Raw genomic sequence first — 26,489 nt, 5'->3', positions numbered from 1 at the left:
TGACTGACCAATTCGCTTACGTTTTATTGTTTTAAGTTCTTTTATGTTCCTAGCTTCACATCGTGTCTTCTCTGTCTCTCATTAACAATAAGTTTCATTAAATATAATAGTTCTTTTCGAGACATCAGTCAGAAATAATTTATAAAAATGGACCTGGTACGAAAGCAATAGTAGATTAATCGCGTTATTTTGTGCATACTGCATCGAGATGACGCATGAAAAACAATTCGACCGTGAATAATTGCCGATACATCGACATCTCGTAACATGGCAAAGCGATCGATCTTGAATTTGCGCGTTTCGCGGTTGCATGGGTGCGTCTATAACTAGATATCTGACTATCTCTATATTCTGATAGGTGACTTTTTCATGCCATTGCATAATGAGAATAAATAAATGTGAATATTTTTATGATGACGAGAGACTGTTAGGAGGTGTGTCCGCGGAAACTAGCCTGTAACTTGGTATACGTGGCAGGCATAAGGCTCCCATTTTTTGTACCACTACGTCTGTTTCGTCTATCCGTTTCATCAGCCATGTCATACGACTAATAATGATATGATCAGTTCTATTTATTGGTTCTGTTGTATTTAACATTTCGTTATACTACATGGTAATTACGAAGATTTGATACTAATAGATCGATGAGAAATATCTGTATCATCGGTTTTTCCCAATTTTAATTGATACAAAAACTAAGGAAAAAAGACGTAGTACTTGCTTCGATAATATATACAAAAAAAATTTGTTACGAAGTTTTGTGTTTATCAAATTATTATAATATATATTTAATATATATAATATATATTTATAAAAAAAATTCTGGAATGTGTTAGTTATAACTTATTATAAATATAAAAAATATTTTTAATTTTGATACAATCTTTAAAGCGCTTCAAAAATGCATCAACGATGATTTTTCCATGAATAAATTCTTCCAGATAGCCAATAGGGCGGTCTTCAGTTCACCAACCGATAAAAATTTTTTGGTGCAGAGTCTTTTTGATATTTAATAAAATAAATCTAACATTTCAAATATGTCTTTATTATTTAAAAATATATGTCACAAAATAGCAAACTGATGTTATCAGTTGTCATTTTGATATCAAAATAACAACAAATAATGCTGGCTATCAATAATAATTTTATAAATAGAGGTAATGATTTTATAAACACAAAATTATATAACCAAGCTTTTTTGTTATTCTGTACTAAAATCGGAATAAATACAGAGAACATTAGCATTGCCCTTGTGCAAGGATAATAAACAATTATATCATTTATATCATGAAGCATTTCACATAAACTGTACTGTAAAATATTCAATTGATACAATCAGCTTGTCGACAAACGCAAGAAAAATAAAAAAGAAGCAATTGAAAATTCATCAAGTATCTCCGTCGAATAAGAATGCATCGAAGAGAAATTCGCACAGACTCGAAAGAAACGGTTTTCCTCTCGTGATATGTCGATCGATAGGCGATTCGAGAAACTACGGCCTTCCTGTGTCCGAAGTCAGAGTTGTCGCGATTTTTATCGAAAGTCATCTATGATGCAGATGATTTATTTTGTTGCGCGGAACGCATAATTCGCGGTCGGCTTACCGGAGGAGAGAAAAAAATTCATGCGCACGAAACGGGCGCGGCGGCACATCAACACCTCTATCATTAACGACAAAAAACTACGTTGCGATTCTCTTTTCTGTAGTCATTAATTTTAATTGATGAACAATATTGCGCGCGGTGTGGAACTTCTGAATGACGCAACGATGGAACTCGCGATATTTCGATGGGAAGATTCTCGTAAGAACAAGGAGTACAAGAACAACATGGAAGCTTGACTCTCTCCTTTTTTAAAAATATTAGCAAAATATTGTAAATATGTTTTAAATATTTCTAAAACGCTTAATCACAATTTTGATGTTCCAAAAATATTTATTAATTTGAGAACTCCTGCATATAAAAAACATAAATTCAATCATCTTATTCTTTTTTGCGTTAATGTAATTTTAAATAAAATATAATTCATATATAATTTTATATTTTGTATCTATATATTTAAATAATACACTTTTTTAATATAATAATTTAAATAATAATTCAATGTTCTATTTTTTCATATTTGACCTAAAAGAAATTTTTCTGTAGTGAGTCAATGATTCCTTGACAAATTTCTAGATTCACCAATGACAAGAAGAGCATTTATTCGCCGCAAATCTCAGCGTAACATGCGAGATTAACGATGATTTTCGCATCCGACACATCCACGTCGTTTATCGCAGCCCACGATGGTCCTTATCTCGAGTTTATCCTGGTTCCGCAGATTTGACGTTTTCTCACGTCGAGAAAGGTTCTGTTTGTGATGAAGCTTCTCATGTCTTTCTGCATTCGTTAGGTAATTTAACAGGTGTCACGGTAGAACGCCCGACAAAACCGCAACCTTTTGTAATCGTCTTGAAGAAACGAGTCTCTTCAGTACGCAGAGGCGTGAGTACGCATGAGACTTCTTCCTCATGGAAACTGCCGCACAGAAGGCGAGCGCTTGTAAGAGCTATCGATCGGGTGTTTACCTTGCCATTGCCGCCTGGCTGCAGTTTCACGAGTTCAATTTACTCCTTGCGTTCACACCGTGAATCACCTTCTCGCGTACACGAGATTCTTGCCCTTGACAGGTCGCTTAATGAATTATTGATGATGCATTTGAATTCATTTGAATGCAATGACATGAAATCGCCAAGAAATCCACGGCTTCGCGACAAAGTGACGGTATCTCACAATTGTTAAAAACTTAAAAGTTTTATTTGTGTGAAAGAGAAAAATGAGAGATAGAGAGATGCATTTAGTGGATATATATGTATTGATATTTTTATACATATTTTAATAGAATATAAAAAAGGAAATGGAACTAAAACTGAGATGTGTTTGATTTTGAAACATAATTCTAATCTGCGATGAATTTATCATTTTAATGTTTTTGAGGTATTGACATCATACTAAATTTAAAAGTCTAGAAATAATAATGACACATAATAAAATCACAAAGACGATGAATAATATTGGCATTTCTATTTATAACAGTATTTACTGATTTATTAGAATATTTATATACGAAATTAAATGAGAAATAAGTGATTTGTGAATTGCTTGAATACGGTATCTATTATTTCCAATATTTTGCGTTTGTTTTACTTTTAGCCTGTATTTTATTTTAAGATTTTTTCGAACTCTATATATATATATATATAAAACAGACTGTTTTTTAAAACTGATATTCAAAATATATTAAAATGTTCAAAAATAATTTTCAAATATTAAGTATGTATTTTATGTTTAATTATACATAATATTTCTACTAAAATTCACATGTAATATTACACAATTATTGGAATTTTGTTAAAATTTCCTACGTAATAGCAATAAATGAATCTGATTTTCGAATTCCGTACTTCAACTTTATATTAAATTATTTCACTAGGTAATGATTCCAAGGTTTTAATTCACAGACTAATGTAATTTTATATATCGATTTTAGAAAAAGCAACTTTTCTATTATTATGTATATAAATAAAATACATTTTAATTTGTTAAATATTATTTAGGTCCAGTTTTTCTACGATAAAGACGTATTTACTCAAATCTTACAATTCAGTAATAATTTTCAGAGCGATGAGATTACACACATTAAATATAAAAAATATTCTTTGGTAGTTCTGAAATACAATTGAGTTGTTTTCAGGTCTGATGATCATTTCTACGAACATCACGTCATAAAACACAATATATGTAATATTTATAATGATGAAACATTTTCGATAAAAAATGTTAATTGGATAGCTAATTAGGTATTAGCGAGTTTTTATCATAACGTATTTTGAAGTTATTGCTTTTATACTCTGTTTAATAAAGACGAAAGAATTATTATCGTCATTATAGAAATTATTCATAAAAATATGTAATAGGATATAAACCTCAGTTTCCAATATTATAAAAACACAATAGAACTGATGACAGGATATAAAAAATAGTGATTATATTAGAGCACAATATCGATGATGAAATAATCAATTCAGTTTTTCAGACCAAGTAGATTCTATCTATTATCGACTAAACCACCTGAGCGTGACCGCATTGACATTTCCAAGGACTTCCTAAAGGAGTGAACTAAAGGAGTAGGAGCGAGGATTAGATTAGGTCACGTGGAACGCACGACTGCCAAGCTAAAAATAAGAAAATAGTCCTCATTATTGTATCGATCGGATAAATGAAGAGCTATATTCTAGAGCTAATTAGTCTGAAAAATGTAGAAATAATCTTTGAAATGTAATATCTGTTTCTCGTGACGCTTAATTATTTTGTGATATGTGTCAATACATCGACGCGCAAAGTTTATCATGCCATAGAAATTTAATAATACGCGTCAGTGCTTAAGAAAAACGCCAAGAAAAACGGATGCCCGGTTGCCGCATATCATATGCCATCGGAGTGCTTGGTAATTAAGATCGGAAAATTTTCTTGAAAACCTCTGTCGGAGATAAATGATAGAATGCTAGTCACCGTTCGAGACGATATTCAATCGATATCTCAATGAGATGTATTGCCTCATTTTGCCGATTTTATATACTCGGATCAATAGATCGAAACAATAGATCCATCTATTCCAAAATAGATGGATCTATTGTTAACGACGATTGTATCTTAAAATGTTAATTTGCGCAACTTTGCCGTGAAGCATCTATTACCGAGCTTATAAAATTGAGATAACACCGTGTATTCGTATTTCTTTCGCAATCGAACGGTTCTTAGGCGCGTTTCCGAACTGCGTTATATTTTATTTGTAAAGGCTGCGATACGTTTCCTAGATTCGGCAAAAAAGAAAAACCCCGCTCGAAAGATCGCGCTCCTTCATTTCGATCGATCCGACCGATAGCTGACATTGACTTTAATCGTCAATGTATACGCGAATGTATCCATACTTTATTGCATTGCTATTCCTGATTTTTTGCACGACGTCGTGATTTGTAATGCAATTAGCAACGGATCGAAACATTCAACGAAATGTGTGACTTTGAATTTTTGAAGTACAGCTCTTGAAAAATTTTGCAAAAGAAAGACTGACATTAATTTCTCAATCATCACACAACATTTAGAAAACGTTTTTTATACGTTTATTTAACCTTTTTACGTTAAATAAATATTTTTTAAATATTTTATGCTGATTGCGTTACTTTATAAAGAAATTTAATATTATTTATTTAAATTAATTGTTTCGTAGAGAGATATAAATTGAATTTGTGATTTCTTTTAATTATTGTAAGAATTAAACGCTTTCTCTCTGATGAGCTATAAACTGCCATTTGTTTTAATTTTATTTCTAAAGAAAAATCGGTTGTTCTATCCTCGTTGTTAAAACTAAGTTTGTTGTGGTTAATTAATATGCCATGTACTTTGTGAAATGTTATGAATGCCATTCACCGTGCAATACAATCTTTTAATACTCTTGGGCGAAATTAATTGCATAATACTGTCATGCACAAAGACGTTCTCATATTGTTGCTATCTAAATCCGCTAATAAATTATAGTTTACTTGTCTGTTTGTTAATTGCTTTCCTTGTGGTGGGTTAAGTCGAAAATGTCATTATTGAATGAATTGATAATCATACTTTGCTATTGTAAATTATACACATAGATTAAGTCAAATAATCTCGATCGAGTCTCTGACATAAGCTATTTTGTTAACTAATGATAATTAACGTTCTCTGAGCACTTTGAAAATGTGTTTTAACTATTTGATACATGCAATTATATGTATCACAAAGAAATTTTTAATATATATGATATAACCAGCAATGCTGCTTCAATATTTATATTTTATAACTATTTACAACAATTCATTATTGTTCCGTTCAGTTTTTATCATATAGATATATTTATCATATACAGTCCTATTTTAATTTACCTAAATAAATATCTCGAAAAATATAGAAGATACGTTTCGATGAAAACACATAGTCGTTTATTTAAAAAAATATCTATTTTGCGTACATATATTTTTTAAAGCAGATATGTGTTTTCTTTACACCAATTAATTCATCTCATTTTTTAAAAAAGTATTAAAGTACGATTATCAAAAAAGTAATAGCTTTACGAGATATTTAATATTTCATGTCAATAGTGTCAGAATAAGATATAAAATACTTCGCAAATTATTAATTTTTTGATATCTCTATCTTAATATTTTTATATGCAGAATAATTAGAGGAATCAGATTATATAAAAAAATCCATTTTAAAAAATGAAGATGATTATATATTTTTGGCACTTCTATCTAGAAAAAAACAATGTGACTAAAATATGTTTCTCTCAAAATTGTCTATTTTCATCTAAAACATGTTTCCATATCTTCCATATTTTCAAGATATTTATTGGATAAGTTGGACTAAGATACCTTGTATAATATGTATGCAATAACAATATGACGATAACGACACACTTAAAAGTTACAAAATACATATATTCTGTAACTTTTAACGACAATTTGTTATCATTATACATGATGTCTCAAACACCTTTTTGACACATCGTTTGTAGACAGATAAACCAAATTAAACTGAGTCAAAAAGTCTTTTATCATTTTACAGTTTTTACAGTAATTAATGAAATATTAATTTCTAAAAAAAAAAATACATATGTACATACATTATCGAATAAAAGAGTAAAATGCAAAATAATTAGATGCATTAGATAACTTTATGATATCTTTCAGAATTCTTTATAAAATGTCTTAAAGATTCTTTAAAAAAACTCTTAAAAATATCTTAAAATTGTTTCGTGTGTCGATTTTAAATATTCTGCTTATTAGGTAATTTAAAAAATTATAAAGTTGCCAAATGGTAGAGGACTCTTTGACTCAGTTTAGTCAGCTCTACTTGCTCACAAGCAGTGTCAAAAATTTTGTGACACCCTGTATTGACGTTGTTATGCCGTTTTTTTACTATATTTACTTGCGCAATAATAATAACAATACCGATACCGTCGTTAAAAGTTATACAGAATACAAGAAACGATAAAAATAAATGTTCTAAGACAACGTGTGGGTTTAGGTAAACAGTCAAATTGACAGATAAAAAAATGAATTAACCCAAAGTCTTTATTATTATACATGACCGACTATAGCTAACCTTGATCCGATTTTTTGCCAGCGATATGTTAATATTTTTATGGAACCGTCGGGTGGCCTTACTGACACTTAAGAATTTTCTTCGCGCCTTGGACATCTATTCAATATGTACATTGACATACAATCATTTAATTTAGAATGTCAAAAGTATGAAAAATTAATTTTTTAATTTACATGGAAGATTTAATCGTCGAATATATTGACAGAAAAAACCTGTTTTACCATGAAAAATAAGTGAAATCGCTCGTAAAGGCGCATTTTATATTGATCAAATTTTTCTAAGCCACATCAAGATCATTGATTCTGAAGGCAAATAAAAAAAATCCATTAGACAATGAAAAAGCTTACTGATTTAATATCATTTATATGGATATATACATTATATATACAGGGAGAGGCATTTAAAACAGGTCACCTGAATAACTCGCTTGTTTTTGACAATAGAAGAAAAAGTGTCAAACAAAAGTTGCTTGGTTTCGAGGGGCACATAATGTGATGTCAATAATTGTTTTTTTGGTGGAGGCGTTAAAAAGATATGAAGGTCACCTCCACTTTTTTAAATGGAATTATGTAATTTTTTTTAGATAACGTGATTCCTCTAATTATTTTGCATATAAAAGTATTAAGGTAGAGATACCAAAAAACCAATAATTTTCGAGATATTTTACACTTTATTTTGATACATATTGACACAAAATGTTAAATAACTCGTAAACTGTTGACTTTTTGATTATCGTGCCTTAATACTTTTGTGAACAGAATAATGAGATAAATCAAATGGTGTAAAGAAAACACATAGTTGCTTTAAAAAAAATATGTATACAAAATGGATAATTTTTTAAATACGCAACTATGTGTTTTCTTTACACCATTTCATTTATCTCATTATTCTGTTCACAAAAGTATTAAGGTACGATAATCAAAAAGTCAACAGTTTACGAGTTATTTAACATTGTGTGTCAATATGTACCAAAATAAAGTGTAAAATATCTCGAAAATTATTGGTTTTTTGGTATCTCTACCTTAATACTTTTATATGCAAAATAATTAGAGGAATCACGTTATCTAAAAAAAATTACATAATTCCATTTAAAAAAGTGGAAGTGACCTTCATATCTTTTTAGCGCCTCCACCAAAAAAACAATTATTGACATCACATTATGTGCCCCTCGAAACCAAGCAACTTTTGTTTGACACTTTTTCTTCTATTGTCAAAAACAAGCGAGTTATTCAGGTGATCTGTTTTAAATGCTCCTCCCTGTATTATATTGTATATATAATTTATTTATTATATAGATGTTACTATAACCGAATATTTTTTGACAGTAGATACATTTTTTCATAAATTTAAGATTCACTTCTCTGGTATTTCAATAAAACAGGCTTTCTCATATTTTGTTAGAGATTCAAAGATAATGTAGACATACAAATCAAGAGTTAGATCCAGTTTCACAATTCACAGTTAATTCTTAACCGAGGTTAAACTTATCTCTCATCTCTATCTTTCCAATTAGAATTATAAGAAACAGATAAAGAATAAGTTAAACCTCGGTTAAGAATTAACCATGCATTGTGAAACTGGGTCTTAATGTTTAGTCCGGAGATGAAAGAGAGAAAGGGGAGATTATGATATTCTTATACATATATTAAAGTCTTATATATATATTAAAGATCTGAAACCGAATCTAATGTCTAAATTCCATCACGTCATAATTACCCTGATAGTCAAGCTTGCGGAAACAGATTTGGAGCCAGAGTCTAGTGACAATTTTTGATTGCAGATTGGCAACAAATTGTAGACAGAATCTGTATTATCAGATATTGTCAGCGAACTGCTGCCGAACTACTGACAACGTCTGCTGACGTGTTTCGCTAGCAGATTGGTAGCAGAAACCGCGCAAGATTTGTCACTTTCATACACGGTCCCGCCACGAGATGAACTTACTTTTCATAAGAAGAAAACGTTTAGAAGTTTTTATAAGAATTGATTTATGCAAATCGAATAGATAACTCTTCTATAGAGATTCCTCAAGTTCTTTCGGGATGTGCTTTCTGAATCTCCGAAAATTTTTGACTATTTTAAAATTTTCTCATGTGCATATTGAAATGTGAAGTTAATCAAATTAATATTTTGGCAACAAAAAATAAAACTGTATTGATTAGTTTTTACACCAGTACATATACACATAATTATGTATAACTATATATAATCGTTTATACATATATATATAGTAGAGAGAGAGAGAGAGAGAGAGAGAGAGAGAAGCGCATACGCGGTTCGAATGGGCATTTAAATTTTAAATGGCTAAGTGCAGACTTTGCGCGGTTTCTGCTGCCAATCTGTCAACTTCTGTTAGTAGGCTCTGCTCGCAATCTGCCCGCAATCTTCTGTCAGATTATGTCAGCAGACTTTGCTTGGTTTTTGCCACCAATCTGCTGCAAAACATGTCAGCAAATGTTGTCGCCAAATCCATAGCCAAATGCGGACGCAGATGGCTACTGTTTTGTAGCCAAAATTTGATCGAGTTTGCTGCCAATTTGCGCGCAAATTGGCAACATGTTGCTATCACTTTTATCAATAGAAAATAACACAATTTTCTAGTATTTTTAAAGTAATTTATGGCCTATTTTTAACATGTAAACTGAGCTAAAAGCAAGAAAATAACAATATAATATGTAAACTTATAAAGTTAATATCCAAGGTAGATTAAAAATATTGGAAAATCGAACTATTTCTCGACAATAAAAACAATTGTAATGGAGTAATTTGAACACTCTTTCTCTCTCTTTCTCTCGATTCGATTTTAAAGCGTCAAAATATGTAGGAATACTATATGATTCAATCTTTAGGCCAAAAAATTGTTTTATGTGTCTGTCTGTAATAATCGATGTCAATTTAAAAGAGTACGATTACAGAGAAACAGAACGAATGTCCATCTCTTTGTCACGTTGCACCGGTTTATTGTCTAATGATACATTTGAGATGCACGATTCGAAACATCATTAGACTTCAAAGTTACTTGAGCACGCGTACATCCTTCCTGCTCGCTCAAACTGTTAAGAAGCATCATTACCGTCTCGGTGCACTCGAACCCGATAAGAAGCTGCCGCTTGAGGGATTGCGACTCGGAAATTTACAAGCTCGCGGAAGCCCGCAAGCGAATTTCTCATCTTGCAGTCGTGTCTTTGTCTTCGAGAGGCAATTATCGCACGACATCCATATCTTAATGCATATCTTAACATGTATTACGGACCTGCATACGCCCACCGTCTTAATGTATTTAAATTAAAAAGCAAGATAAAAAAACTCCATTTCCAGCTTTCGCTATTTATAGCGATGACTAACAGTTGTATTATATTATGTTCATGATTTATGATTGCTGTATTATATACTTACGCACTTGTGATAATCGAATTGATAATCCATAATTAATTCTATTGTTCGACAAATTTCTGAAGCAAGTTGTCGACGAATGATTTTTACTATTTTTTTGAAGAATTCTATCTACAGTAAAATAAGAAGACTTATATATAGATCTATCAAGACATATATTTTCGTTTAAATATATTTTTTATTCATATAAAACTAATCATTCAAAAAATAATTTTGCTGAAATATCTAAAACTTGAAGTTATAGACAAAGATCTGAAAATAATTTTGTTGGACCATCTAAATAATTATGTAGGGAATTCAAGTGTAATGAGCAAACAATTTGCTATTTCAGCAATCAATTTGAGTATCCTACTTAATATTTCGATAGTTCAACAAAATCATTTTTAGATGCCTATATCTAGCTAAATTTTTAGATACTTTAACAAAATCGTTCTTTCCTTACATAAAGACTTCGGCATAAATCGTTTCTTATCCGTCGATCTATTATTTATCCGTTACTTAGGATGTAACATGTCGTCCTAGAATATTCCTCCTTAGCAAAATACATCGTTCGACAAACATTCTTGCTGTGAATCATCGACGAACGATTTTTGAGATCTCTCGAGGAAGTCTACTGACAATGAGTGAGATACTAAAAAAACAAGTCCTATGTTCATCAAGAAATATCTGTTATTAAAACGTATTTTTCAGCGGTATAAAATCAGTGTCACGTAAAAACTTCGACATGATTAATTTTCCTATCCGTCGAGCTATTTTGTTTCCTATTCGTTTACCTTATAGATTGCAATATATCGTCTTACAATATTCATTATTACAAAACAATGTATGAGCCTATCTTGGAAAAAATTTATAACATTTTCTCTTTCTATTATAATACTTTGCTCCGAATTATGACACATGTGTTGTTTGTTTGCGGTCTTCATTTCGTTCATATATTTCACATGCTTCCGATATATTGTCACAATACTACTGTCGCAACTAATACTTTAAGTCATTTCGCGTGTCGCCTTTATTGTGGCCTCGCGTAACAGCTCGTTAGATTCGTTGCGTTTTACGCAATTATTGCAATTCGCAAGGACGCTGCGCAAGAGATCCATCGTGTAGCATTCTTATGGCGATCATTCGAGCAGAGCGCTGGAATTAATATCGTCCGCGTCAATTCAATCATTTCGGGCAGACAATGCTAGACGGCGCCAAATTCATTTAATTTTTATTGTCATATGATACGGATCAATTTAAATATCGTGCCACTATCGTCATTCATTGTTGATTTCATTACTCTAACCGGCCTACCATTTGTTGTTGTATATAATATCATCACTGAAACTGGATGAATACCAAATTGATTAGCATTTTTTAAGCGATTATAAAATATTGTTAGTTTACATTGAAAGAATTGTGAATATCTATGTTGTGATACACATATAGTTAAAAAAATTTAACGTATTTCACATGTCTCAAACATGTCCACTAAAAAATTGTTGTGTTAATTTAATACAAGATGAATATTTTAGAAAATAATACAAATATGATATTAAAATACAGAAAATAAAACAATGACACAGTAAGCAATCATATTTGTTCGTTAAAAAATTAACATTTATAATATCCTCAATTAAATTAACATATTTTGATAAATTAAACATTTATAATAAATTAAGACTAAGAAATTTTATTTACTTATTTAAAAATTTTTGTTTCAACAAATTCTATTTTTATGTTATTTGTTCACTTAATTATAAATTGATATTCAACATTACGAAATTGTTGAATATAAATTTAACACAAAATAGTGAAATAATCACATTACGTTAAATCAACACTCGGATAAATTATATTAACAATTTGACACAAAAACAAGAACTTGAGTAAACCGTTTTCAACACAAATACAAAGTACTTTTCACTGTGAGTTTCTATGTTGTTTTAACTTTATAGCAAAGTGCGACTAAGACAAGAGAGGAGATGCGAAATTAAAAGTATTTCAAATTTCATAATGAAATCTTTGAGACATTAATGTATGTGGATGCTAGGAAGTTACGTTATTAACAAGAGTTTAATTTAACTCTTCGCAACTGACGTCAAAATCTGTAACACGGTTACTGACGTTGTGTCTGTAAAACTCATTTAAATTATGTTAATAATAAAGCATTAATTAATTTAAAGAAACCAAAATGACACAACTTGTATAAAAAGAATGAATACTATGACTATCAATAAGTATATTTTAATAAGGATAATTCAAATTTAAAGATATTAAAATTAAAAAAAAAATGAATGAATCGTTTGACATTTTTGGCAAAGAAATTTATAATTCAGCGAGTCTAATAAATCCATCGATAATTCTAGAAGAGATTAAAAAAACTTAAAAATATTTGTTATTGTTTTGGAGTATATCACCGAAGGCGTCGTCGATTGACGTGATTAAGGGTTCTACGTAACGATGAAACAAACCATGCGAGAAGCATCGGGAGATGTGCGTGCGCGATGACATTTAGGAAAAAAGAAAAAAAAAACCAAGATCTCCGTGACGTCACACATCGTGCGAATATTCTCTGCCATTCCTCGAATTTTTCTTGTGCGTACACAAGTAAGAAGAACTCGCGCGTTTTCCTCCCGCGAGGCGACGAGATCCTCGGGCATTCCTTCCTCGACACCATAGAGCCGCTCTTCCACCGTCGTCGCTCGTTCGTCAACCGGTTTCATTCCGTCCGACCTTACCTTTCGACGTCTTTCTCGGCATCTCCACTTCGGTATTTCGCCCGAGCCGGCGTTCTATTCTGGTTAGCTTGGGTTTTCCCTGTGCAAGTGCCACCGATCAAGGTCGTCATCTTAGCGTCTGGTGCGTTCCGAGAGCGAACGCACGACGCATCGTCGCCGGAAGTTGAGGCACCTCCGCGTGATTGATGTGTTTTATCGATGCATCGTATACACAGCTTACTCATCTTCTGTCGGATGTTCGATCGTCGTTCTATTCATCAATTGAAACAATTCGAATTCACGATTTTTGAACCAAGCAATTCCCTCCTTTTGTCATCGTAATCGTTTTATTCGCGAACAATGTTCCATCCGGTATTCGTCGCAAAGCTTAGGAAGTCTTCACACTTATTAAAAAATGAGATTTTTTCTTGAGGGAAATCCCGAGCGTTTAAAACTAGTAAAACGGAAGCAGAAATTAACGAGTTAAGTATCAATTACAATTAAAGGAGCATGCGTCACTAATCTCTTCGCGAGACAAGAAAGAGGGCATTTATTATAGAAAGGAGAGCTTATCATTATCGTTGTAATATTATCAAGAGTTTAAAGTAGACACATTGTGATGTATTATTCAAAGAATTTTACGTAATTCCCGGATTGTCATTCTTTAAAAATACACCCCCAGACAAATATTCGTATTCACTACATCATTCGTCAATACCACGGCCGTCGCGTATTTGCTTATACGATGCAAATTTTTTCTGTTTAGATGTCATCATTTGCAAATTTCTGCAATATAAATCTCTCTGAAAATACCTAATATACGCACGTAATGAATGATAATATAATCGAATTAAGATTTATTATTTCGGTTTGTTTTATAAATAAGTTTCCTCATGATTCATGTAAATTCTTTTTAAATGCGTTTTTCCTTTTCGTCTTATACAAAGAGATTAATGACACACGTTTCTCTAATTGTAATTAAGTCTAATTGATATTAATCTCGTTTATTTCCTTATTGTTATTTATTGCCAAATAGCATTTATTGCAAGACTTTAATTATTTAAGAAATAATTTTAAAAAAGGCGCCTAGACGGAAACATTCTTCTACTTACATTATTATTTAATTGAATATTGTGATTAAACAAGTGTTATAAATCTTTGAGATTAAATCACTCGATGCGCGGATAACTTTTTATACGGTTATTTAAACGAAAAATATATAAATCTTTGAATAAAAGTGTTGTATTCAATTGGTTGATATTCATAAAAAATAGATGAAAATAATTAACATCAATGATCCCCCAATTTGTGTGCATAATTTTCTGATATTTACTGAAATTAGAAACCTCAATTAAACAAGAACACTTTAAAACTTTTTCCAACATTAATATTGCGAATAATTACATTCTCATTAAATCATTAGGGTAATAATAACTTCGTTATGTAGCATTACTAATAACGTACTAATCTATCTGGAAAGCACATAATCTTGTTATCGCCTTTAACTTAATAATCCGGAACTGACACTGAGTCTAACTGTATAAGATCTATTAAATATATGTTAATTAAAAGAAGATAATTAATTTTTTAAGGACTCAATATAATTCGTGTAAAAAAGAATAAATACTAAACATATTTTAATAAGATTAATCCAAATTTGTAGATATAAATAAAGATGAAGAAAATAAACATAAAACAACTGAATTGCTTGACATTTTGATACCGAGATTTATAATTAAGTAGGTTCAATGAACTTATCATCAACTCTGAAAAGTTAATAAGGTTGACGTGTCAATAGGACTGATTCTTGAATTGTCTGATTTAGATTCTTTCAGATTTAACATAATTATAAGAATTTTAATAAGAAAGAAAAGACCAAATTGCAAAATATTATTGTAATAAATAAAAGGTTTAAGATTCTACTCGTATTTGGTTACTTCCTTCGAGATCGATACTCTTTTTGCGGAGGGAGTGAAAAATCTTCTAAAGCCACAGATCAACGTATAAGTATCTCGAAGAAATTCCGGATTCGATAACACGTGCATCACGTGAGAGATAACCACATGTGTATCGTCTACCAGTTTAAAACTCTCTTCAACCTTCCATAGACCCTGAAGGTATTCCTGATTAGGCATAGCAACATTTCAGACCTCACCCCTTATATGCGGAGTCTATTCTTGGTGAGGTTTTTCCTTGGTTCTATTTCTTGTAACTAATCTACTTGCCGTAGAAGACATAAATCTCTCAACGTAGATATATTTTATCTAAAAATATATTATATCTTAATGGTACTAGCGATCGGGGATTTGATATCGCTTGGATCTTTCTAAGGCTCTTTACCTACTCTCTAAATTCTTTGGAATGCAATCCTACCTTAAAAGTGAAAATTGCCAAAAATCAGTCTTGAAAAAGAGTGATTCAATTTTCAATTTTAAGGCCATTGTTCATATTCCGTTCTTATTTTAATAAGATCATCTTAAATAACATTTTACGATATCAATACTGCTCTGTGACCGATATACTCATAGTTCGTTCTTGCTTTAAAACCAATTTAAGTAATGTCTTAAGATGCTATTGCGGCTCTCTTATTGGTTCATGACATCTTAAGAGATATTTATTTAAGACAATCTTAAATATAAGAATCGATTATGAACACCAGTCTCTGATTGCCGATTATGGTTGCCGGTTGAAGGTTATATTTTAGCCAATTACGTTACAGCTAATCTTCATTCACTGTGATTAGCCAAAAAAAAATCGATAATAACTGGCAACCTATGTAGTGTAATCATGATTTAAGGATAAGATTTTACTGTTCAAAGTGAGACACTCTAAAAGTTTTATCCCTATTTCCACTAATTTAGATCAACTTTGAGCTCGGTTCAACTTACTCTTCCCTTTTTCTAGGTTTTAAAATTAGAAAAAATAACAGTTGAACAGAAATTAAAGTTAATCTAATCAGTGGAAACGGGCAGCAGAGGTATGCGATATTCTCACCGGAGAAAATCGCACCTCAGTTATTTTATTTGAAAATACAAGTGTATCTTAATCTTTTAGGCAAGACTCGATGTCGCTGGGATTTTTTCCAGACATATTCACATTTGACGTATTCACATTTTTTTCCATAAATTCTTCGCGTTGTCGCACTTATACCTGCGCGCGAATCTTACGTAAAATGTCGCGATATCACGCGGAGGAAAGCGATGACGTACGCGGAAAGAGTGCGTGCGCGATCGGGAAAATCGCCGCTCGTGCGTACGAGAAGGCGGGTAGCTGCAAAAAAATTGTGAAATCCCCATTCCTCGTGTGTTCCCCGCTGACGTCACAGACAGCGATCCGTTGCGACATCGGTCACGCCGACAACAGGTCGCGTTTATCCTATCCACCCGGCGTCGTCGTCGCGCCGGGCGCGGGCGTCTGCGTCTACCGGTCGCTGCCGGTCCCATCAAGGTGGGGAAGCGCGTGGTTTTCTGCATCTGTAGTGGAAGGCTATAAAGCCCCACCAATCGGTTGCGCCGCCGACAGTCCGCGCGCTTCTCGAAACGATGATGTAGTGCGTGAAATTCGATCGGCGCCGAATTATCGGGAAAATCGTGATACCTTTGACGGGAGATTTTTTTTTCGTGCGATCTCACGATCGATCTCGCGAGGCAACCTACCGGAATACATACATATATATATATATATCTCTCATGCTTGAAATATATTTCTACCGCCTCTCTTTACTTCATAAATCAGCGTCTATAAAGTGAATCTCTGTCTTGTGGATTATTATTAATTTATCTTCTGTGTACGGACTTATTGTGATTTTTTTACATTGCTCACTACGCTTGAAGGATCAACAGGTAAGAATTGTTCATTTCTGTTTTAGATAATACTAATCGTCAGATGCCTTTTTTCTTTCTTTTTTTTACACAATGTGGAATAATCTTGAAATGAAGAATGTTGGAAAATTTTCTTTTATAAGAAAGGCTTTTCTTTTAATTTTCTTCACAAATATTGAATGAAATTGAATATTGCAATAAAACCTTAAATCAAGAATATAATGAAAAATTTTACAAATCCAATACTTTAGGTAATAACTAACACGTTGTGTTTATTTTTTAAATGTGTTTTTAAATTACTTTTTGAATTTTACATCATGTTATTTATTACATATTCTTTTATTCATGTAAAGTGTCAGTCATTCATATTTACATTGACACACGAAATTTCCTATTTCCGTTATAAGAAAATATGTTACGGTTGATAAATCACCCGAAACGAGGCAAGTATTGATTGAACGGACAAAGCAGGTGAAGAGAATATTAATGAAATTATAAGCTGAATTAACGAAGCAAAATATTACAAATTGATAAGTGCAATAAGACTATAATTATGATAAACTCGAATAAATTAACGGAAGAAATGAATTATTAATCTTCCGTTTGTTGTCATATTTTTATTCTCTCCGTCCAGCTCAAATTTTTTTACTGTTGTGGGCTTTTCAAAAATATGAAAAGATGTAGAATTATTTTTATTACATCGCAAAATAGTTTTTCTAACACAATATTTTAGGAGAGGTAATCTCCGCCTTCCTTTATGTTGGAGAAATTTGAAAATGAAATTTCATTAATTAACAAGATTGCATTATTTTTATGATATTTCTCGATATTATGTTCTTTTCTTTTTGTTTGATTATTCCTTACTCAATTTCTATTAAAAGCAATCCCCGTAAATTCCCGTAAATATACCGTGTCTCCAGATACATATCGCGCTTTATGAATATCTGATCGCATTATTAGTGCTGATGACTTACTGGCCTGTTTCTCGTTACGTATCTCGTCGAGGGCGATATATAATTGCATTTTGTAATTGCTTCTGTACTGCGGCATTCAAATCTTTCATACAACAAATTGGTTTGATATCTTATAAATTTTCATAACAACAGCGCTTTTGTTCCTCATTTGATACGAGTGACGAGTGTGTAGCGCGTTGCGGAATTATTTATATTCGTAAGTTTACATAAAGCCGCATATTTTTTCGAATACTTTCAAAGAAAACATTAGACAGAATTACGAACGAGTCTCAAATCGTACGCGCTTGTCGCTTTTAAAACGTCGATTCCGACTCTTAAAGAAAATAAGAAGTGACTAAGAAATAAAGTGTCGATTGAACCTACGATTTTTGCAAGCATAAACGACATAGAGAATAAAAATTACAGGTGTGAACGAGAACAAAAGCGAATACTAGAAAAAATATTCATTGATATTTGTCTATTTTGAGTCATTAATGAATATCTTATATATTTCTTTTCTTTAAAAAATTAGACGCATGAAGTAATTACGTAATTATAATATTTATATATAATTTTTTAAAATACACCACTTTATAATATATATTTTTAAAAAATGTTAAAATATATGTAAAAATTATTTAATAACATCACAAATATAATAATAACTATGAAAAGGTCCAATAATGATCAAAGACGAGAAGAGTTAATTAATTTCTAAAAAATTAAATAAAATTGAATATATCTAATACAATACAATGAGCGAAATTAGTTTGGGTTTTATACCTTCACACACACACAGTCGCATATAAATCACAATAATTAAATTTTAATTGAACTTAACAAGTCATGATTTTAAAATGATAATAGAATAGGTATAAATAAAAGAATTATCAAATAGTCATAAAAGAATTGATCACAAGAAAACACTTTTGCAGATAATTCACCGGCGCGCTCTTACATGTCGAGATTCTTTTTTATTTTGTTTAATAATTCTTGTATAGTTACACAAGATAATGAAAATTAACCCGGCACATAATCGTGTATAATTGTGTATCTACTAACGATTAATATTCATCCAGTATTATATTTATATCGACGTATGAACTTTTTAGCTGACTTTCAGCTAGCTTTTATTTTTTGCACAGTTTATGTTTCTCTCTTTTTTTTTCCAGCATGGAGAGAAAAACAGGAAAGATAAACCGTGTAAGAAATTCAGCTGAAAAGAAAGATCTATTATTTTATGTGACCTTACGCACACGTGATCTCTATACTAGATGTTCGTCGAACTGCTACGTCTGTTCAGTCTGTTCCAACTCGACAGTCAGAAAATCCTCTCTTTCGAAATAATTTACAACTTCAACGGTCCATTTTATCATTTAGTATTTTACGTAAAACGTTGTAATTAATGACAAAGACCAGGGTTCCTATTCTTGAAAAGAAACGTATATGAAAAACTAGGGTAATACTATAGTAATGTATGCTATCTACAGTCTTTCTCTACTTTTTTTTTTACTTCTTTTCAAGAATAGAGCTCTAATTACATACGCGTCGCAGCGTTCGTTATGTCATAATAATGGTCTTTTGTTTATTCCTATTAGTTTTCTTTTCCGTGCGCTCGTCATTACATACAAACGCAAATCTGCTCGACTCATTAGCAGCATAATGATACCGAGGTATCTCACCTCATTATCGCATTATGCATTTCATTCTTTATTCCCGCTCTATCTCACGTTCCAGCAAACGGGATCTCACGTCCACCGGCGATACTCGGCGACCTTTCTTCACCGTAAATTGCAATAAACTCTAAGGGAGTCTCACTGTCGCCTCTTTCCAGACACTACGACGATGACGGTCATGGTCGAGTCCACGAAAGTCGAGGAGGGCAACGGTCCTCCGAAGATCGAGACCTTCGACGATATCCTACCGTACGTCGGCGAGGCGAGCAGATACCAGTGGTTCCTGTTTATCCTGCTCCTACCATTCACCTTCGTGTACGCCTTTTTATACTTCGCGCAATTCTTCCTCACTCTGGTGCCTGCCGAGCATTGGTGCACGATACCGGAGTTGGATCATTACAATTTCACGGATCTTGAGAAGTAAGTTTAACAAGGAGAGATGCAATACTCTCACACCTCTCAATACTCTCGATACTTTTTGCATTTATATACACACTTGAAAATCAAAGTAACGAATAAACCTGAAGAATGTTGCGTCTTCTGTTAACAACGTGAGCTTTTATAAGTTTCAGTACGAGTTTTTATATTATTCCAGACTGCATAAAAATCTGAAAACAATTCTTGTGAAAGCTTTAACGAGTTTTTATTGTTGTAGAATTAGAGATTGCATTTTATTTATTTATTACAGATTTAAAAAGAAATTCATTTACTAGAATTTATAGTCGAAACGTCAACTGTGCGTTCAAAGTCCAAATTGACTGACGGTTAAATAATCGTGAATAAATAAAGTTGGAATATTTAGATGTTTACATAATTAATACTTGTGTGGATCTCTAAGATATTTCTTTGTACAAGCGGGATTGAATGACACAAGATTTCCAAAATTACCAATGCACGAGGTAATTTTGCAATAATAAGAAATAAAAAGTGGAAGATTGTGAAATTCTTTTCATCCTCATTTCATAACGACAGTTCAAGTCCGGTCGGTCCGAGCTGACCAAGACCTTGGGCCACGGTCGGCTTGACTTATATATAGATTCACCCTTGCGTGTTAGATTTTTTGTATATGTACAGTTTGCATATAGTATGCTCAAAATTTTTAGATTTTGTTTCGTCATTTTTATAAAAACGATATTGAAAATATTTCAATTATTAACGATTGAAAATTCAAAATTTTACATAAATTAACTTTGTTTTAGGAAAGTATTATCTGAAAATATTTCGAAGCCTCTTCTTATATCGCAATTTAATTATTTAATCTAAAATATATATATGGTATATATACAGCAGTATAAATTGATAAAACATTACAGAAAATATGTAAACTGTTAAATACAGATTGTATATGTCTATTTTTCATGATAAAATCTTATTATCCATATACATACAATACAATAAAAAGTTTCTAAACAATTCACAATTAAAGGGTTTTCTATTTTAATTTATATTTTGCTCGAAAAGAAAACTAAATGACTTTTAATGACTTTTCTGTTGGGCTTCTACGAAATTAAATACATACTGTTTTATAAATCGCATTAAATATTTATAATAAATTAAATTTAAATTATTAAAAATATTATTAATAAAGTTTGAATTCGTAATTGCGCTACTTAGAAATAAATGACGAAACAACGACAAAGAAACAGATCTCTTCATTTGCGTTAAACAGGACTTAATTTACATTCGAATAATTCCGTCCTTGTGTTCCATAAAAAAAAACCGTTTTTCTGAAATAAGAAATATGATTACGCCTAATTATATTATACTTCTTGTAAGCTTTCCTCCGTAAACGCAGAACAAATAGAATTTTACAGAATAAATAGAATAGCTAGCATAATTGTGCATCTTTTTTTTCTTTCTTTCTTAAATGAGACATAAATTCTGACGAAAATTGTCAACAAAAATTGTAACATATAGATGTGGATGAATTAAAATCATTTGTTTAAAAAATTTCCGAACTCTGATAAACATATTTTTCGTTAAAATACAATTTTCTTAGACTTCCAAACATTTCGGAATAATCTAATTATATCCAATATTGTTTCTAGCACAAAATGTGTCATACGTAAATATGTAATTGTATATCAGACTGCATGACTGTCACGGGAAAATCCGTCGTTGCAATTGTACGTGATTCAAATCACTTGATCAGTAGTTTCTCCGTATTCGAAGTTACAGAAAACCTGTTTGGTTGTCGACCTCGAAGGGATTCCTCGGGAATTTCACGAGAGAAACAGAGAGAAGAGAAAGCGGGAAAGAGATGGGAGGATCTTCTTTCGGTTGAAAAGCTGCCTGGGAACGTAGATATTTTTCATCCTTCCTCTCTTTCTTCCTTCCTTACTTCCTTCCTTCGAGACCGCAGCGAGTTCTTTGGGAAACGCAAAGCGTTATTAAAATCAACCGCGATATGACTTGAGATTATGAGACCCCCAGTGAAAATAAGAGGAGATATATGTCTGATAGGTCTAACACTCCGGTGAATAGCAGAAACTTGTGCGTACCTCTTAGAAATAAAATTGTCATTTTATATCATCCGTGAGATTTATGGGACGTATAGAACGTGTAGTCGCATTTCTCGGGCAAAAATGGCACGTCCCTAAAGGCAATATCGAAGAACCTATCTCCTATCGCGTTAGCATATAAATTCGCACGTATAACGCTGGTCGTAGATTATAATGAATTTGCTATTTATTTGACGCACGTCACTCGGTTCTTTTTTTATCGCAGCCATTTATCATATGTGCTCTCAGAAATTAGATGGTATTATGCGTCGTCTACAATATCCGGAGTAAGCTTCGTGTAAGAAATAAGAGTAAAGCTGGTATTCATTATAGTCTGTTTTCTTTCAAGATCGTCTCAAGTATATCTTAAGACGCTAATGCGGTCTTCTAACTGGTTCGTGACACCTCAAGACTAAACTTAAGACTGAACTTAAGGCTTGAATATAAGAACTGCACTCTGAGTAACGGTCTGACAAATTGATCAATTACATGCAGTCGAGCATTCTTCTCACATTTGACTGTGATTGGTCAATTTCTTACTTTTACTTCTTGGACCAAGCTACCTCGTACAAACGACGTGTTAGAGGCGCATCATATATACAGGTTTATTGTTTTTCTAATAAATTTGTTCACGTCTGGATTGCGACAGGATCACGATAGGGATACCCCCAGCTACCAGTGAGGAATTGAAGCTGGAGAGCGCCACGTCGTTCTCGAGATGCTACATGTACGACGTAAATTACACAGAGCTGCTCGAGCAAGGTGTCAGACAAGCCAATCTGTCGTGGCCGATAGTCCGGTGCAAGCAAGGATGGACTTTCAACCACACGATGATACCGTACGCCTCGATCGCCACCGAGGTATCTAAAACACTGCATTATTACTCGCCATAAATCACTGTCGCCATAGCTATAATTGATTAATAAATTTGTCGACTGATGCGTTTAGCGAAACGTCAACTGGTTTAGCACTTTTTCGCATTTTTTAAATCTCCTTTTTCTTTTTGCCAAGCGCGCAGCCTTATTATAATCTTTTTATACGAAGCGAAAGAGAAACCGGCATCGAAAATACCGTTCACACACCGGTATTTTTTGATGTTGTGTAATGTCTGAGGTAAAAATCAAAAATTAGCATATCGAGGACGTCAGCGAATAGTTCATCAGTATTTTCCACTAATATAGAGTATGTATCTTTGCTTGTATATCGATAATAATTAACACTATTTGCTATCCAATAAAATTCAGTCTTAGTATTATCATTTTATAAAGCTATAGAGATGCATTTGATAGAAATTATTCATAGAAATTCCTTCTCGGTATATTCAATCGTGACATATCATATATCTCTTGCAGAAATTTAATACTAGAAGATAATAATTAATTACTTATTTTAAATATTAAAAAAAATTAGTGTTTAGTGCTTTTTTAAAAAAGCAATCTTAGTGTTCACGATTAGATCATTTGTGTCCTACACATTTCTTTTTTTCAAAAACAGTATGTGTAAAAATTACTTAATTACAGTATATGTAAAAATTACTTAATAATTTTTATTAAAATGATGAAAATTAAACCGTAACACAAATGATCTATCGTGTATAGTAAAGGACCGGTAAAATCTGTGTCTAATTCTTCAAATTCTTTGGAAAGGAATTTCACTCTAAAAAGTGAAAATGGAATAAGTTTTGGGTAAAAAGGTTCAATTTTTAATTTTTAAGATTGAAATTTCACTATTCAAAGTAAAATTCTCACCAAAAGTTTTAGGAAGGAAGGTTAATACTGAAAACAAATAATTTTCATTAGTAATTGGCTAGTATTATAAACTGGATTTCTATAAGGGATCCACCTCTGATAAATAAATCGTGATGTCAGTATTATTATATAACAACAATCTTTTCGCGATAATAACAATGTGTATCATTTCGCCAGCTCGAATGGGTTTGCGACAAGACTTTCCTCGGTTCCGCGGCTCAGTCAGCCTTTTTCGTTGGCAGCATTATCGGTGGCCTGATATTCGGCTACATAGCTGATCACTACGGCAGAATCCCAGCGTTAGTATCTTGTAACGCGGTAGGTTTCTTCGCTTCCATCGCGACGGCCTTCTGCAATAGTTTCTGGTCCTTCTGCGTTGCAAGGCTGATTGTCGGCTCATCGTTCGACAATTGCTTCAACGTACTCTTCATTATCGGTACGTATTATCGCGATCGAATGAAAATTTACGAAGGATTTAAATGAATTGTCTGTCCTAACCAAGCAGCTTATTAAGGAGAAGATAGGTATTTTATTATTATTAATCAATAGCTTTGATTATAAAAGTATAATACTTCAAGTTTACGATTTGAATTCTAAAGTAAAATTTTCTACTTGACATTATGATAAAAATGATGATTGTGATGCTTCAGTCATTATTATTAACAATAACTTTGACCGCAGTGATTGAATATGTCGGTCCGAAGTATCGAACTCTGGTGGCAAACATGTCCTTTGGGATTTACTTTGCGGCCGCCGCTGGTCTCTTGCCATGGATCGCATTTTGGATCGCAGATTGGAGAATTTTAAGCGTCGTTACCGCATTCCCGATGATTGTCGCTTTCCTCGGCCCGTGGCTTGTCCCAGAAAGTGCACGGTACTTGTCTATTCTTATTGACTTATATTGAATTTGTAATATAAATTATCTTCTATAAAATAAAATTAGTATATGCTGCAAAATACACACACACACACACACACACACACACACACATATATAATAAGTAGACGCTGATACGTATAATGTAACGATTTTTTATTCTGTTCTAAGATGGTACATCATGAGCGGTAACATTGACAAGGCGATCGGCATGTTAAAGAAATTTGCGAAGGTCAACGGCAGGGAAGTCAAACAGGAGGTGTTCGAGGAATTCGAAAAGAGCTGCAAGAATATAATCGAGAAGGATCAATCGCATAATCAGTACACGGTCCTGCACCTCTTCAAGTTGCCCCGACTAGCTCGCATCACTGTCATGCTTGTTATTTACTGGTGAGCGTCGGAAGGATCAAATTCGATCTATTTACCCTCGTTTAAAATGACTATATTGATCGAACAATCGTTTTCAGGCTGTTGATCATCTTGGTATTCGACGGACATGTTTGGAACATGAAGCTATTGCATCCCGATGTGTTCATGTCATTCTCCATAGCCGCGATGACCGAGCTTCCGGCGGCGATTCTGCTGGCACTTTTCCTTGATAGATGGGGCAGACGATGGATGGGTTTCGCTTCTATGTTTATATGCGGTATATTCTCTTTGATCGCTGTTGGCACTCCCGATGGTAAGTTACATTTTCACTCACGAATCTTACGATATTAATTAGTCCTGTCATCAGGTTTATCCGTCTTCATCGTCAGAACAATATACGGGAAGTGGAAAAAATTGTTTTAGATTGCAAATAGAAATAAAAAATAAAACGAGAACACGCAAAAATATGAGATCTTCGATTCTGTCGCTCTGTGATCTACGATCTAAGTTTTATTTGATAACAAACTAACGTGGATCACTAGCTTCTTCTTTTCTTTGGAAATTGAGGCATCGGGTTTATACAGTGGAATATACGGCCAATATTAAGTAGAAGCGATTTCAATTATAAATATAAAAGACATACGATGATAAACAAAAGGTACTTCAATAAAGGGCAGGGAACAAAATTGTACAATTGTATAAAACGGAGGATTGAGGCGGAATGACTGGGGGGCGAACGTGACCAGCAAATAGAGCTTGTAACATGTGTACTTACGTATTCCGCGGTATTTCAGGTACACTAACCGTCACCATGGCGATTTTGGCGCGCCTCGGTGTCAATATCGCCGCGAATATCGGTTTCCAATACGCGGCCGAGATGTTGCCGACCGTAGTGCGGGCGCAAGGTGTGTCTCTAATTCACATTATTGGCTACATTGCTCACATCGTCGGGCCTTATGTGATTTATCTGGTAAAGTATTATGAGAATACCGCGAGATACTATCTGTGCATTATGCCGTAATTAACAAAGTCCAGGTCGATTAATTAAGTCAATTATTTTTTTTTAGGCTGACGTTAATCAATATTTGCCATTAATAGTTCTTGGTCTCCTGTCGTTTTTCGATGCATTCTTAACGTTAGCGCTACCTGAAACTTTGGACCAGGATTTGCCCGAAACTCTGCAGGAGGGTAACGACTTTGGCACGGATCAAAGCTTTTGGTGGATTCCCTGCATATCCTCGTAAGTTCTCTCTCTCTCTCTCTCTCTCTCTCTC

The 26,489-nt window shown here is 32.7% G+C and overlaps 1 protein-coding gene across 3 annotated transcripts in view; it reads left to right on the top strand.

Moving 5' to 3' along the window:
* The window catches only part of LOC108783031 (carcinine transporter), a 38,386-nt gene that overhangs the window by 11,520 nt on the left and 377 nt on the right, over positions 1–26,489 (top strand). Inside the window, exons 1-9 of one of the 3 annotated variants that reach the window (XM_018551460.1) lie at positions 17,009–17,112; positions 19,879–20,140; positions 22,871–23,081; positions 24,147–24,405; positions 24,651–24,843; positions 25,018–25,236; positions 25,314–25,528; positions 26,010–26,185; positions 26,283–26,455. In XM_018551460.1, coding sequence (XP_018406962.1) covers positions 19,890–20,140; positions 22,871–23,081; positions 24,147–24,405; positions 24,651–24,843; positions 25,018–25,236; positions 25,314–25,528; positions 26,010–26,185; positions 26,283–26,455 — 1,697 coding nt within the window. In that variant the 5' untranslated portion in view covers positions 17,009–17,112; positions 19,879–19,889. Of the gene's footprint in view, positions 1–17,008; positions 17,113–19,867; positions 20,141–22,870; positions 23,082–24,146; positions 24,406–24,650; positions 24,844–25,017; positions 25,237–25,313; positions 25,529–26,009; positions 26,186–26,282; positions 26,456–26,489 lie in introns of those variants that run through there. The other 2 variants (XM_018551462.1, XM_018551461.1) reach the window with 2 other exon arrangements.

Source organism: Cyphomyrmex costatus, unplaced genomic scaffold, assembly GCF_001594065.2.
Source record: "Cyphomyrmex costatus isolate MS0001 unplaced genomic scaffold, Ccosl1.0 scaffold14, whole genome shotgun sequence".
Taxonomy (NCBI): Eukaryota; Metazoa; Arthropoda; class Insecta; order Hymenoptera; family Formicidae; genus Cyphomyrmex; species Cyphomyrmex costatus.
Note: the sequence above shows the minus strand (reverse complement) of the source record. Positions and strands in the feature narration are given on the sequence as shown.